General features: G+C 51.9%; 6 protein-coding genes across 6 annotated transcripts; 3 read left to right on the forward strand and 3 right to left on the reverse strand.

The window, feature by feature from the left end:
- Positions 1-2,286: 2,286 nt before the first annotated feature.
- On the reverse strand, positions 2,287-3,083 carry J4E88_009578 (uncharacterized protein; the record flags this gene model as incomplete). The annotated part of the gene is made up of 2 exons (XM_049403177.1): positions 2,287-2,971; positions 3,052-3,083. 2 exons carry the CDS (start codon positions 3,081-3,083, stop codon positions 2,287-2,289), a joined length of 717 nt encoding a protein of 238 aa, XP_049250951.1.
- Positions 3,084-5,827: 2,744 nt separating this feature from the next.
- Positions 5,828-7,906, forward strand: J4E88_009579 (uncharacterized protein; the record flags this gene model as incomplete). Its single annotated transcript, XM_049403178.1, is given in 3 exon segments — positions 5,828-5,831; positions 5,843-7,129; positions 7,245-7,906. 3 exon segments carry the CDS (start codon positions 5,828-5,830, stop codon positions 7,904-7,906), a joined length of 1,953 nt encoding a protein of 650 aa, XP_049250952.1.
- Positions 7,907-9,160: 1,254 nt separating this feature from the next.
- J4E88_009580 (uncharacterized protein) lies at positions 9,161-11,277 on the forward strand (the record flags this gene model as incomplete). Its single annotated transcript, XM_049403179.1, has 6 exons — positions 9,161-9,344; positions 9,399-9,432; positions 9,481-9,742; positions 9,791-9,917; positions 9,968-10,432; positions 10,541-11,277. The coding sequence occupies 6 exons, from the start codon at positions 9,161-9,163 to the stop codon at positions 11,275-11,277; spliced, it is 1,809 nt and encodes a 602-aa protein (XP_049250953.1).
- Positions 11,278-11,923: 646 nt separating this feature from the next.
- J4E88_009581 (uncharacterized protein) lies at positions 11,924-12,952 on the forward strand (the record flags this gene model as incomplete). The annotated part of the gene is made up of 1 exon (XM_049403180.1): positions 11,924-12,952. The coding sequence occupies one exon, from the start codon at positions 11,924-11,926 to the stop codon at positions 12,950-12,952; it is 1,029 nt and encodes a 342-aa protein (XP_049250954.1).
- Positions 12,953-13,238: 286 nt separating this feature from the next.
- Positions 13,239-14,036, reverse strand: J4E88_009582 (uncharacterized protein; the record flags this gene model as incomplete). Its single annotated transcript, XM_049403181.1, has 3 exons — positions 13,239-13,250; positions 13,310-13,922; positions 13,969-14,036. The coding sequence occupies 3 exons, from the start codon at positions 14,034-14,036 to the stop codon at positions 13,239-13,241; spliced, it is 693 nt and encodes a 230-aa protein (XP_049250955.1).
- Positions 14,037-14,251: 215 nt separating this feature from the next.
- Positions 14,252-15,162, reverse strand: J4E88_009583 (uncharacterized protein; the record flags this gene model as incomplete). The annotated part of the gene is made up of 2 exons (XM_049403182.1): positions 14,252-14,704; positions 14,791-15,162. 2 exons carry the CDS (start codon positions 15,160-15,162, stop codon positions 14,252-14,254), a joined length of 825 nt encoding a protein of 274 aa, XP_049250956.1.
- Between the last annotated feature and the right edge of the window lie 141 nt (positions 15,163-15,303).

Here is a 15,303-nt window from a genome sequence, read left to right on the forward strand (position 1 = left end):
GGGTGGCGTGGGCGCAGTGGCGGTAACGAGTGTTGATTTCGATGCACATGTTGACCGGCGTGTTGTTGGCGCTATCCGGATTCAATTCTCGCACAATAGCAGAGCGATCTATTCTAGAATTCTCAATAGCTGAGACTAGGCTGTGACAAATTGCGTGATTGATATCGAGGAGAAGAGGTTATTACGATAGAGAGAAGTAGGAGATGACGCATCTTTAGATCGGCTCAATGAGAAGGTAGCACGCCAAAGGCTTGATTGATGTTTTCTCCACTTTAGCGTGATTGCGAGTTGCATTTGTGAAGAGAAGCGTGCTGCGCATGATTATCGTGAAAACGCTTCCATGCTCCTTCGACCTCATGTGCACGAACTGTCGTGTTTCGTTCGCATGTATAATGAGCTCCACAATCATGCGTCCGTGACTTCGCGTCTCACGCTGGCCGTGAACGTTATGTCAATTTCTTCCCTCAAACACAATGCTCGAGTGACCAGATCGCAAGTAGTTTACTCAAGTTATATAGTATCCACTCGCCCTACTCGCCTCAACATGTTTGACAATGACGCTTTCGATACCGCGGAGAAAAATTGACTCTCTATCTACTCTTTCCGGTAACTCTGAAAGATGTCGAAGACTGCGGATTTACCACCGAGCCAATGTTGTTTCGAGCCGTAAGTCCTGCTTCCACGGAGGAATATGGCTCTAGGATATGTCTTCTTCGAGTAACTTCGGGACATACCCGTTGAATACTGCGGTCGTAGGACCGAGCCAATACAATCCCATAGCGCGGTGAGAAGAAGCAAGGCCTGCGAAGATACGTAACAATGTATCTGTTTTGAGTAATGGAACGGGACATCTATCGAAAACTGCGGACACAAGGCCGAACCAATGCTTTGCTTTTGTCGCGATTTCATCACTACGCATCGCGGAAGTAAGCACCGCATTTCCTGATCAACATCCTGAAACGGTGAGAATATGAGACCGCCCCATTCTTTTCCAAACAACTTACTTGTTCTAGAACATGGCAGGCAACAGCGTCGTTCGTAGCGGACGGCAAAACCGACAAACGAGAGGCGACCTTCACTATCACTGCCTGGAAAGGAAGATCGCATCGAGATCTCGAGTCGACCAGGAAGTGCGAAGCGAAGGTGCGGGTACACCATGCTGGTGCCCGCCTAGTGCAGAGGCCACACGGCTCCGCGGAGTATCGACCTAAGTACCTAAACTGCTTGTGGACTGTCTTGAGTTCCAAACGGTGTAGGTCACACAGCGTATCAATCTACCCATCGAGCCTCAAAGTACCTGACAGTCGAGCCGCAAAGAATAGTTCGGCCAGGGTTACGTAAGGGCTGTACTGCAGATCAATGCAGCCAGTAGTGGAGCACCGTCGGCAAAACCTACCGAGCCTTGGAGTGACAGATTTCCAGATCACGATTGGACACAGTCTTGGATGTAATCATCATGTTCACTCTTGCATCACATCTGCGTTAGGTCTTCCCATTTGCAGAGTTCCGATCCAGGTGCTCGTGCGAAGTCCAGACAGCTAAGACATCGTATCTAAGCAGTAATGCTATCTAGCTGCATTTCCGTGATTTAGGACTCGCTTCAAACTTACATAGTCGCCGTCCATCCTCACGCTGCTTCCGAAAGTGGAAGCTTCGATGCGTCGCGTTGGAGGCAGGTGGCGCAGACGGCGGAAGGCGCCGAAGTAGTGGCTGCTAGTGATGCGCGACTCCTTTTCCTTGTAAGCATGTAGTAATGCGCATTCCTTGGGTGCGTGCACTGTACAGTATCTGCCTTGAAGATAGACAACAGAGAGGCGGTGGAGGAGGTTCACACCGAGCTAATCAGAACGTACGCAGAGCAGTGGATCAGTGTAAGTCTGACATAAGCATTGCAGCTCTTGCATGCTTTCGGTAATTGGCATGCATGGGTTCGTTAACGGAATTAGTCTGCGTGGGTCTTGTGCATGTATGCATATGGCAGCCGCGGAACAACAAGACCGTCGCGACCGACCTGTCGTTCGATTCTCGTATGATCTATCACAGCTCGCAGGGATTAGCGCTCATTGTGGTCCCGTTGTTGCAGTATGAAGAGGAGACTTCGTATATGAATTCATACTTGCATGTATCATACGCTAGTGGTAAGCTGCGGGAGGGGCCGGACCACATTGAGCTTGGAACGATGTAAAGGTTGCGTAAGTGCTATCCGTGCTATCCACAAGACTTAAGGACGTCTTCGTTACATGCCGCTTCCCCTCACTCCGACTCTTTCAACACTCATTTCGTTGTTCAATACCGATAGTCATATCCTCCCTCTCGTTCGAGCGTCCCCAAGCCCCTCGGCCCCTCAGCGTTCATGACACTCTCTGGATGGCCCATGATAATAGCTTGCCTAGCCCCAAAGGACCCACCATCGTTGTCATCGTCCACTGGCACGGTCAAGTCGCCCTCCCTTTCTCCTCCGCCTTCTCCCTCCCACTTCAAGAACTTCTCAAACGCGGCGGTGCCGCGTATGCTACCGGTCTTGTCGTATCGCTGAATCATGTTGCGCATATGGCCTATCTCGCGTGCGCAATCTTTGCAGACCACCATGTCCCTACTAACATGCGTGCGCTTAATAGGGTTTGCACATTTCACAGCTGCGAGCTGATGGTCTGGCAAGGTGCTGTAGTCCAGCGTCATGGTATAGTTGTAGGACCCCGAGCTTGAGTCTGAAGTTCGGGGCGTTGTCGTGCCTGACGGGCCCGAAACGGCGCGGCGCGAATTCGTCGACGCATTAGTGGAAGACCGCGAAAGCTGTCCGCTCAGCGAAAAGAAGCGTCGCGTGGATGAGCTGCGCTTTGGTGGTGATGCATAGTTTGCTGTGGGCGAGGAGATTGGTGGAGAGTTGGGCCCTCGGAGCGCGTTCAGATTCTGAATCGCCGTGTCGCACAGCGTCCATGGAAGCGTATGCGATTCGCCAATGTGGCCGCAACTACATACAAAGTTATCAGAGAGGCTACTTTCCAGATTGACTGCTCTCCCACAAAGGTACCGCGAACCACAAGGACTTACCCATTATGCTGCGAATAGTTGTGGTAGCACATGGCAAACTTCGCGACTGCAAAGAGGTATGACGTAGTAACCCAGTTTCGAGCTTAAGTGGTGCCGTGGATTGAGGTATGCAGGGGTCCGTAGGGTCGTTCAACAGGACGCAGCCAGACCCTGAGTTATAAACCGCGAAGCTTTTTTTGATGAGTGAATGGACTTGCACATGACAGTTGTATTATGCGTAGATAAATCTCCAACTGTCAGCTATGACTTATCGCATGCTGTCAATCCGCTCTCGTATCCTGCCATGGTGCCTTGTTTACTGAGTGGAGCGGTGAAGTGATTTGCACAAGGGTCGAGTTGGTCACGTGCCGTCGACGTGGCAGTCTATGGCAAGACGTGATGCTCTGTGTCTCAGATTATAGGCGCTGACCATCCCTGGATGCGCAAGTTTCTGGCATTGATACGCCAGGAGAAAAGCCCAGCTGTGTACCGCTCGGTCACTGTAAGTGGCTCTTCACCTAGAGTGCGAATAGCAAAGCGACTCGAGCGATGAATGTTACAGCGCTTCATCTAGTCTTATTTTCCTTTTCGCTCAGTATAGGAGTTCATACTAGACTTGGGGTGACCATCCGACAGCCCTTGCGCTTCGTATTCAATGTGGCAGGCCAGACTGCGATGATGTCATACTCTCGGAGATCTGCTCATGGTTCGCATCGCTGCGTGATGTAGGCGTCGAGAAATCTTGAATTGTTATCGCAGGATTCGGCCCTACGTGAAACCGTGGCATGAGATTTCACAGGGTGTCGTGAAAGAGTGGTGCAGCAGAGTCAATGTGCGAGCGATGATGCCGGCCTAGCGCAAGCGCGAAGCGCTGGCCGCTCTTGCTAATGGATGGACGTGTCTGTTCGCGTCTCCTGCGACCAACACATTCAACACCACAATACATCCCACCATCAAGCCACCTAGCATCATGGACATCATCGTAACGCAGAGTGTAGGAGCGTGTGGTTGGGTACGCTCGAAAGTCTATACTTGATCGTACTGACGCGTCGTCGCGGGGTAATCCCAAGGTTGCGGACGCACCTCCTGAGTACCTCCGGAATTTCACCAGTCCAACCCGCAATCCCGCTCCGGCCTCTCATGTACTACCCTCAAGAAGCGGAGGAAGACATGCTGTCCCAGAACAAGTCATGAGGTGTTGCGCGACATAGCAACATGTGCGCTTCACAAGAACACGTTCTCGACCTCGACACCACCTGGGCATCTCGAAAGAGCCAAACTTTACGATTTCCCAATGTCGTGATCGTTCCGTATCAGGCATGCGGAGCCACGGTACCTCGGATAGGCTGTGCTTCGGCTCCTCAAGTATCACGAGCCAGGAACGAGGCCATAACATTGCTGCAAGTATAGCAATGTATGCGTAACGTAGCCGGCTAACCCGCTTGCTGTTTGTTCTACGCTTTCGATCAGTCTCTTTCGGTATCCTCACTTCGCGTCAACTGTTGTTGTACTTCTAGCTTACACTAACGCCCCGTGGACTTTAGCGACAATGTGTTGTATAGTATAGTATCAAACCGAATGGCTACTGCAATACACTGACGGTCATTAGTTCTCCGCACTGCGCAATCGGCGAGCACGCGAACCACAGGCAGTCGGCAACGAAACCTCGCAAGCCACCGCGGGCTTATCGACTCCCAAGAAGCCGCCCTTTCGTCTCATCAAGTCAAATCCAGTCGCCAGCATCGAGCCTGTGCAACCAATAGACACTGCCATCCCTCTTCCGCCGAAATACCGATCGCGTGGTTTGAACACACCCAGGGTCCAGGATGTGACCGATCCTGCGATTCGGGCCTTGCTCTTTGGTCCTCTCGCTCAGATCGATCATCATCAGCATTATGGCACAGGATACGATGAGAGGCCAGATTTGATCCAACACGATTCTGCGTCCTCTGCGCATCACGAGTCTACGCGCTTCGGAAACAACGATTCAGTAGGCAGCGTACAACCGAGCTCTACAAGTTCCACAAAGGATGACAATGAGAGTGGAAAAACAGAGAGTGTCTCGCCTAGAAGTCACAGCTCTTCTGAGTGTGCGGGCACTGACGGCAGCGGCTTCAATGGGGGAGCTAGTGCTAGCTATAGTGACACAAGCGGCAGTGGTGGAGCTGGGCATACCTCAGATGCAGTGTACGATCAGGTGCTTTGAATCCACTCACGCGCGAGCCTCGTATCACCCTATCTTGTTGCCTTCTTATTGCCCTGTTGAAATCTTGTTGAGGTGCGGGGCGTTGCTTACGGTCTCTAGCCAATTGTATGGGAGGCTGTTGTGTAGCCTGAGGTTCACCGGTCTCATCAGGCATCCATCAACGAGTAGCCATATATCCGGCGACACTCTCGTCAGACTCTGCTCAAGACATAAGCTTGACGTGTTCTGCAACTTGGATCACTACTTCAGCATTGTCATCTGTTCCGACAGTATCCAGCACTGTGAACTTGCGATTCCTCGACCGTGATCTCCCCTGTCCACGCTCAGCCTTGCTGGAGCATCCAAACGTTCACTTCTTTGCACACTCGTCTACTGAGAAGATGTGCGGTTATCCTCCTATCCCACCGCAACACGATGTCAGCAGCCAACGATCGCGACGTACACCACGCGGGGCAAGGCCTGTGCCGAACCAACAGACGGTTAGACACCACCGCTAAATCTTGAATTCCCAGTGACCCACTAATCCACTTTAGATGATGTATCAAGGCGCTTGGGATCCAAGCTTGGGTCCGCCACCTGGGTTCGCTCCGCATGAGTACCTTCCAGGTGAACAGCTGCCCGCCGCAGACGACCTGACGGAGGCCGTCGATACGGGGACGCGCTGCGATTACCGAGATATATACCGCGTCCCGACCGATGAGGATCCCAACAGATACCATTGGGTGGATGAAAAACCGCCGGTATATGGTGCTACAGGCGACAGACTTCAGACAAAGAAAGCACGGGAAGCTTTCGCAGTAAACGTCTACCATCGTTTTGACGAGGTGAGGGATGAATGGAAGATCCACGAAGTACGCATCAACAGTACGCTCCTTCATGCTGCGCTGGAGAAGATTCTCGAAGGTTATCCAGGCTTGACACAGCATGAGATGAAGTCGTTCGCACCACCGTTTCTTCCATTCATTCATCGATGGGAAGCGATGCTTAGTTTCAAGGATAATGTCGAACCAGAGTCAGAAACCGAGCAACATCTTGAGCTATTGCAGGAAGTCCTCGAGCCCCTACTCCAAGATTCTTTCGAGAAGATCCGCGATGTAAAGATGACTGGGCATGTTGCGTTCCGAGACCTGAGCTTGGTTCTCATCCCTGACATGATGGTTATGGACCACGAGACTGACTCGGTCGGGATTGTGAGGTATTGTAATCTTGAATGCCTTCCTCCCCCAGCCCCAACAACATTCTGGAACATAGGCGTCGATGTGGTTGACTGGGACGGAAGGCGATGTGGTCTTCTTGCTCAGCCCAAGAACTTGTTCCAGTATCAGGGCTTGCGAGCTTTGACAGCCTTGGATGTGTCGCCTCTCGAGGGTCTTCCTGATCAAGAGAGTATCCGCGAAAGACTCATCAAACGAGGCCGCCGTTTCGAAGAACTGCGCGGCCATTTCTTCAAAGCCTTCACCGACCAACACGAAGAGCGTGTAAACGAACGGATGGTTATTGATGCACGAGCATACCACAAACACCAGCCCGCGATCCCGCTTCCAGCATACGCAAAACTGTCTGAGATAGGCCAGCTAACGTGGGCCCAATCCATGAACCGTTACTCCTCCAGTGTACCAAGCACCCCAGGATCGCGAATCGAACTCGACCTTTCACCAATGACTGATGACGAATGCCTTCTCGCTGTGCACTATGTTAAGTGTTTCGACATTGAGAAGAAGAAGTGGGAGAAGCTAGATGTGACTAAGATCCATGAAATACCTTGGGCTGAGCATGCTTTCGACAGCTTAGTCCTCGATCAGGACGAGAAGGATCTGGTCTTGGCTCTGGTAGACCGCGATCAGTTCAAGCAAGGGAAGCCCTTCGATGACTTCGTCGTCGGCAAAGGCCAAGGTATGATTATGCTGCTTTGCGGCCCTCCGTAAGTATCCCAGTGCGCACGGTCTGTGAGACATTTACTGACTTTAGACACCAACAAAAAGAGGCGTGGGTAAAACACTCACCGCAGAGACCGTTTCTGAGCACCTGCGTCGCCCCCTCTATAAGCTCGGGGCTGGTGATCTGGGAATGACGGCGCGTGCCGTTGAGGATAGTCTGGAGAAAGCGCTGAATCTGTGTGGACATTTCGGTGCTGTCCTGCTTCTCGACGAAGCTGATGTGTTCATGGAGGCGCGCACTGTGAACAATCTTCAACGCAACGAGCTTGTTTCAGTATTCCTTCGCCTACTCGAATACTACAAAGGTATCATGATTCTGACCACGAATCGGATGCGCAGTATCGACACTGCTTTCGAATCTCGGATCGATATCACGCTGAGCTACAGCTCGCTCGGAGAAAGTGATCGCCTTCAAGTCTGGCGCAACTTCCTGGCTACTATCGATGCGCAGGACGTGGATGTCGGAGAAGCTGACCTGGAGAAACTGGCAAAGCTCAACTTCAACGGGCGTCAGATCAAGAGCGCAATCAAGACTGCAAAGATCTTGGCGGCGAGGAAAATGGAACGATTGAGTGCAGAGCATCTCATGGTCGTGCTGAACTTGAGGCAGAAAGCACTCGGTATGATGGATAGTGGGGCAGATGATGATGAAGCTGGGAGGAGGGCAGACCGAGACGAAACTAGGAGCATGTGGTCGACAGCCACCGACACCGACAGTTCTCTTCCTATCTAGATTGGAGTCGGCCAAGTTTTTTGAATGCGATGTCGTCATTCCGAGTACACTGTTGTGTGAGCAGTCACGTCGGTCTCTCGAGGTAGGAGGTACCGACCGTTCATTCATTTGGAGTACATGCCTGCTGTCTCGTGCTCTTGGTCTTTAGGGTTGTTCTTCACCTCTGCAGACAGGTCTCGTAGGGTAGTCAGTCAATACTGAGATCACATTGATTTACAGTGCGCTACAGCGAACACGACAATGAGTAAACACACTTGCCATGCAAGGCTTTCTTTTGGCTAGATGATTACCTATCAATCTGAATTCGTTTTGAACTAGGGCCACCCAAGGTGGCTCGCGACGCAACTTCGAGTTCGAATATGACGATTGCGTAGTGGACATGGATGCCATCAAACATTAGTCTAGTCCTTGGGCGATAGCGATGACATAGCCACCTGTAGTGCACTGCGTGTGTAGGCGCGCTACTCTCGAAAGGCCTCCCGTAACTTGACATCCATCTCCAAACCTTAACGCGAAACAAAGCTTACATCGCTCGGTTTCCCATATCGCATCGGCAGTCTCATACAGGCTGAGACTTCGTATTGCAAGATTGGCGCGGTTGTATCGCGCATTTGCATCGGATGTCTCCAAGTCGACAACGCGCAAGCTGCAAGCGAGCCCACCCGGGCCGAGGTCCACTACCGCAGAAAACACGTGATATACACTCAACTGTGCCGCAACACGACAGCAAGATCCCGCAGATATCGGACAGGGCCGATAAACGCCCTCGTACAAGGCACGACATAATCGCCCTCAAGCCACTGAACACAGCCCGCTTCCAGCGAAGCACCGAACCGATGCAGCGAACCAATGGATTACCGGCTTCATCATGCCGATCCTTCAAGCCACACCGTGCACATAGACAGCGGTCCCGGGAAAACGCCAACACGGCTCACTCCCCGGATAAGGTCGGAGGATCTACTGGCGTCAGCCTCCGCCTCCGCTAATCTGCTTTTGCCTGAAAACTATCGCGTACACAGGATAAAAGCCGCCGAACCATTATAAATCGGAAACTCGCCAACGCGCCATGCGCTATATGTTGACGAATATCATGGACTGGTCTCGGCTGGGCCCTTGGTGTTGTTCAACACATCGGCAGATGCGGGCGGCCCGACCGCCGGTGTTATTACGGTTACCTCGACTTTCTTGGGGTACATATACGCAAGTACTCTTCTGTGAGGACGACAGACACAATTGCTGTTGTACTCTGTGATCATGCCTTCTCTTCTGAGTCTCGGTGCGACTGTCGCGCTTTCTGCGACTGGTCTTTTCGCACATCCACTCTCCAATGCGCAGCTCGTTTCGAGAGCAGAGGACCTTCTTCCAGAATACGACTATGTCATCGTAGGCGCCGGCGCATCGGGTCTTACCGTTGCCAATCGACTTTCCGAGGATAAGGGTAGGCTTACACAGTATCCCGGTTACGGAAAACACTAACGTCGTTCTGTTATAGATGTGACCGTACTCGTTATCGAGGCCGGCGATCTGTAAGTCTCATGAACACCACGCCCATCAAGTTGCTGATTTGTCTCCAGCGACCAGAACGAGGACTACGTCACCATCCCAGGTCTTGCAGGCGGTGCTGTAGGAACGAAGTATGACTGGAACACTTCGTATGCTCCGGACCAAGCACTAGATGGCCGCGTTGTCTCTATTCCACAAGGCAAGGTCGTGGGCGGGTCGACAAAGCTGAATCGCATGGTGTTCGATCGTGGCTCACGATCTGATTACGATGGGTGGGAGACTCTGGGAAACGAAGGTTGGAACTTCGAGACCTTCCTGAAGTACTTCAAAAAGGTTTGTTCTTTTCGACAGTTTTTTCGATATTTTCTAACCAATGTCAAGAACGAGAAATTCACACCACCAACTGCTGAGATCCAAGCCGAATACGACATTCAGGTCAACCCTGAATACCATGGCGACGAAGGATACATGGAAGTAACCTACTCTCCTTTCTTCTGGCCAACGACTAGTGAGTTTGACGCATCATTTCATGCGGCAAGATACTGATGACTATTTCAGAAAACCTCGTACAAGCTACCAAGGAGCTGGGAATCTCCATCAATGACCAGGCGACTGGGAATGCCTTCGGCGGTTACTTCTGCCCACACAACATGGTCCCGATGAACTGGACACGCTCCTCCGCAGAAGAAGCTTACTATGCATCTGCCGAACCGCGCCCAAATTATCATCTTCTCACTGGCCGTCTTGTGACGCGTGTCCTTACAGAAAGCTGCAATGAGACGAACACGGTCAAGGCTACTGGTGTTGAGTTCTCGACTTCTGCAGATGCCGAGAGTCAACAGACTAAGGCCAAGCGAGAAGTCATCCTCGCTGCTGGCTCGTTGCATACACCCCAATTGTTGCAGGTTTCTGGAATTGGCGGAGCCTCTCTGCTCGAATCCATCAATGTGACCACCGTCGTTGATCTTCCGGCTGTCGGATACAACCTGCATGACCATCTTTCCGTCGCCGTGGTGAACGTCCGTAAGTAGGCCGTTATATTGTCTAGCTGAGGAGATACTGACATTGGCGCAGTCAACACTAGCGTTCTAACGAATACTCTGGCATCAAACACTACTTTCGCCGCTCAAGCTCGCGAGCAGTACGACAATGAGAAGTCTGGCCCACTAACCTCCCCGACCGGTGACTTCCTCCTCTTCCTGCCACTCCAAACCTATTCCAACGCCACGCAATCTATCTTGGCTCAAGCAGTCGCAGGTGGATCATCTGCCTCTCTCCCGGCTGATACCCCCGCTGAAGTCGCACGAGGCTATGAGGCACAGTTTGCTTCTCTTAACAAGAAGCTCCAATCCAATGATTCCGCAATGATGGAGATCATCTGGGCCGACGGCGTCGTGGTGCTCGGACTTCAGCATCCGTACTCGCGTGGAAGCGTACAGGCGAACTCATCCAGCATGTTCGATCGTCCAGTCGCAGATGTAGGGTTCCTCCGCAACGAAGTCGACACTGCACTCCTGCGGGAAGGTGTACACTGGGCTCGCAAATTCGTTGCCACGCCATCTATTGCATCGCTCAATCCGTTCGAGGCCGTTCCAGGCAACAATGTCACCGCCTCTGCGGACATCGATGCTTTCATTCGCAGCACCGCATCGACGCTGTACCACCCCGCGGGCAGCTGCAAGATGGGTGCTAGAGAGGATGGTGGTGTTGTAGATCAAGAGCTGAAGGTCTACGGCGTGAACGGCCTGCGGGTCGTGGATGCCAGTGTCATGCCCATTCTTCCGGCTTCTCACATCATGACCACTGTGTATGCGACGGCGGAGAAGGCAGCAGATATCATCAAGGAAGCTGCGAAGGGAAAGAACTGAGGCATAGAAGAAAGATGTGTTGAAGAGATAGTGTCAAAGCAATGTCAATTTTGACGATATCCGAATACCGTCTTTTGTTTGAGAGTGAGCTACTTTGGTGAGGATGACGATGCCATGAACATGAGCTTCCACAATGTCTTCTCAAAGGCCCGAGAGAACGTTCCACATGTGGGGTCCACGCGCGCATTGCACCAAAAACGTGCATAAGCCTTTAGGCGACAGTCTGAGCTGAATATCTTTTTTGAGGTGGATGGATCCCGCCTGGGCAATCATCCCCCGTCAGTGACTGAGGCTAGCTCCTAAAACGGTAAGCCACTAACCTCTTCGGTGGGACGGGCAGATTATCTCCCCGAGGAGACCACCAGTCTCTCCGCACTCAGCGTCAGGCCTGCATCTCGAAACCACGAACTCTCCGCATCCCACCTTCACAGTGAGGATGAGAGCGCATCAGCCCATACTCCGCCTCGATGGGCGTCGCAAGTTTTGTTGCACTGCCAGGCTCGATGGGCATAAGAGTGCGCGCAAGAGCAGTCATCAGGGCCCATCATTCCAGCTTCCATCAACATTGCGCTTCGAACACCATCGATTGCATCCCAGATAGGACGATACACAAACCGGCTGACCACATCTCAACCCAAAACAAAAGATGTCTACACCCGTTCGCAAAGTCCTGATCTCAGAGTTCGGCGGCCCTGAGAACGTGTCGGTTGTCACAGCCCCCATCCCCGCGCCTTCCCCCAACGAAGTCCAAATCAAAGTACTCTACGCCAGCATGGGCGGTGCAGATATATCCATGCGACAAGGTGCCTACCCGATGCAAAGGAAAGCACCATTGACGCCGGGCTATGCGCTTATCGGCCGTGTGCACCAAAATGGATCGGCTTGCACGAAATACCGGCTTGGAGACCTCGTCGCTTGCCTCACAAAATACGACGCGGAAGCCGAGCTCTGCAACCAACCCGAGAAACATCTCGTTAGCGTGCCAGAAGGACTCGATCTGCAGCAGGCAGTTGCCTTGGTCTTAGATTGGAACACGGCCTACGGGCTAGCCTACCGCGCCGCTAAGATCTCCGCTGGCCAGCGCGTCTTCATCCACGGTATCAGCGGCAGTGTCGGTTTTGCCGTCCTCACCCTTTGCAAGATGCAAGGTGCGGAAGTCTATGGGACAGCATCGGCCGTCAATCACGCAGCTATCCGCGAAGCGGGTGCAATGCCCTTCGTCTACTCCGACAAGAACTGGATGCAGGCTATGAAGGACGTGGGCGGCGCAGACATCATATACGATGCTCTTGGCTTCGAGTCTTGGGACGAAAGCTGGAACATCCTGGCGAAGGGAGGCCTTCTTGTGGGTTATGGTGGTAACTTCGACCTGCTCACCGGTGCAAAACCTCGTAGTCAGCCACCTCAGGTTATAAAGCTACTCGCACGAGGCATGGTTCCCTTTTGCCCTTACCGGACGAGTTTTTACTACATTGATCGCGATCAAAAGACGTTCAAGCCGGAGTTAGTGGCCCTTTTCAAAATGTTGGAGAGCGGAGCTATTCGGGTGCCCATCAGGAAGATGTGGGCGTTGGAAGAGGTTCCGGAAGCGCATCGTGTTTGGGGCAAAGGTCCGGGTATTGGGGCTGTGATCGTGAAGGTTACTGAGGATGACAGAGTAGGTCGTCAGTCTTGACTGAGCTGATGAGGAACGTCATTAGTCTGATTCTAGATACCCAACCGCTGTCCTTCTCGATATATGCGCGTTCATCATTGATGGCCTCAGTCCTTTACATTAATCTCATATCTGCTTGTTCCATTCTCTACCCTCTCGTGCACTTCCGCACCTATCGGATAAACCTTGACACTGACGTGGAAAGTATGTGTCGGCCTTCAACCTATACGTTGTTAGCTCGTTCTACATGCGTAAAGAATATGTATCCAGCAACTTACAACACCAGTTATAGATTTCATTAGCCAGGCTACTCGACGATCTCTCTGCCAGTGCCATGTCTAACGTAATTTTGTGCGTGTGGGCAACCTCCAAAACTACGCTATGAGTAGCCGTGGGCTCCTTTGCGATCAGCTTCGCAAAAACTGGCTTGAGAGCCTGCAGAGTGCGACGTAGAGCCAGGCCTTGGGCGTTGTGCGCCTTTGCAGTGTTGAGCGAACTATTGTCGGTCCATAGACGAATGGTGAGATGGAAACCAGTAGCCAGCCGCTGCTGCGCGTGGAGGAGCGGTGCAAATTGGGTGGGAAGCAGCTTGACATTGATGAAGTGCTTGTTATGGGGAAGCAAGCAGCCGTCGACTGTGAGACCGCGGAGGACAGAGTTGGCGAGTTTGACGTGATATCCGAGTTTGAAGAAATCTCGTTGGAGAAGAGTCGCGATGCGTAGCGGATGCTTGACTTCAAAACCAGTATACTTGCCATAGAACGCCTTGACTATCTCGGTCGCGAAAGAGCTATCCAAGATCCGCGGGTTGAGGAACCGAGGGGTTGATTTGTACATGAACGTGCTGTGATTGAGCGGATAGGCGTAAGCGGTAGGACTCGCGCAGCTAGCCATGTCGTGCATCATATCTTCAGTGAGAAGCTCGTCATAGATGATCAAGCGCAGCTCTGGAGGAAGGCAGGAATAGATGGTCTTGAAGAAGTCATCGAGACTGTATCATGTTAGTGAGTTGAGATCAAATCCAAAGGACTGCTCACTCAGCGTCCGCAATACCGTCGCTCACAATCGCGCTGCGTGGTGCAGACATGAGTTGATCTTCTGCCATATTTGACTTTGCCTGGTGTGATGGAGAAAGCCTGGTATCGGGTGTTCAACTCAGTGTAATGTTTACAGTTTGTACTAGTGTGGCGGGGTTTAGGACCGGCCAGAGTGAATACTTCAAGCTCGGATCAAATGGCTGACAACGTGAAAGCGATAAACTGGCCAGAGAAAGTAATATCTTCATATGTCTTCATGTGTTCCACACCTTACTCCCACTGTTTATGTCCCCGCAATCTTGCGCGGAACATGCTCGTCGTAATACAATGTTTCTCCGCTCTTCCCGCCCTCGAACAATCCCAACGCCAATTTAGCGACAGCCTCTCCACAGAGCTCAGGGGGTTCCACCATCTCATCACCCATCTCATCCCAAATCCTGAACCTCTCGATCTCGTGGTCCGCCATAATGCCCCGATACTTCCCTTCGACTAGTCCATCGATCATCTTGGTTCGTGTTAACTTCGGGTATACGCCCTGTACACTAAGCAGTGGCTCTTCGTGTGCGAGACAAGAGATAAACCGGGTTAACGCGGCTTTGGTAGTGCTATAAGGCATCCATCCATGGTAGGATACTGTGTCATCGCAGGCCGAAGAGAGAATTATGACTTTGCCGCGGCCAGCGTTATGAGGATGCGCTATCCGCGAAGCACGGAGCTTTGGGAGCGTAAGCTGAACCTGAGGACCATTAGCGTATGAAGGGCGTTACATTATATCATGCAGTATTAGGAATGAGCAGTGTAGTATGTCAAGGTGGTACATACCATACTCATCGCGCCAAAAACATTAATGTCAAAACTTCTCTTCACCGCTTGAATGTCGACCGTTTCCAATTTTTGGATCGGTGTAATAACACCTGCACAGTACACCAAAGTATCGAGCCCTCCAAAGTGATCGAAACACGTCTGGACCGCTAGCTCGCGATCTTCTTCCACTGTAACATCGCCCTCGACTATTCTGAGACGTTCTCTCTGCTGCTTCGTGAACTCAAGCTTGATGGTCGAATCTATAAGCCCAAACGCAATTACTTTCGCGTTCAATGGTAGGTAAGGTGACGAAAGTATGGAAAGCGTGGTGGCGTATCCGATTCCGGACGTTCCGCCGACGACGAGGATGACTTGGGGTTTCGAAGTCATGATGTTCGAAGAAAACTTGGGTCAAAGTGCACGTATGACGAAGTATGAATTAGGATCAGATGATGTTGAAGGATTGAAGCTTGTGCATTTTGAGACGGCGCGAGTGGAGACATGCCCCGCGCTAAATCCGAAACTGGCAAA

The sequence above is a fragment of the Alternaria novae-zelandiae genome, assembly GCF_023758075.1.
Source record: "Alternaria novae-zelandiae strain BMP 2774 chromosome Unknown scaffold_25, whole genome shotgun sequence".
Lineage (NCBI taxonomy): Eukaryota > Fungi > Ascomycota > Dothideomycetes > Pleosporales > Pleosporaceae > Alternaria > Alternaria novae-zelandiae.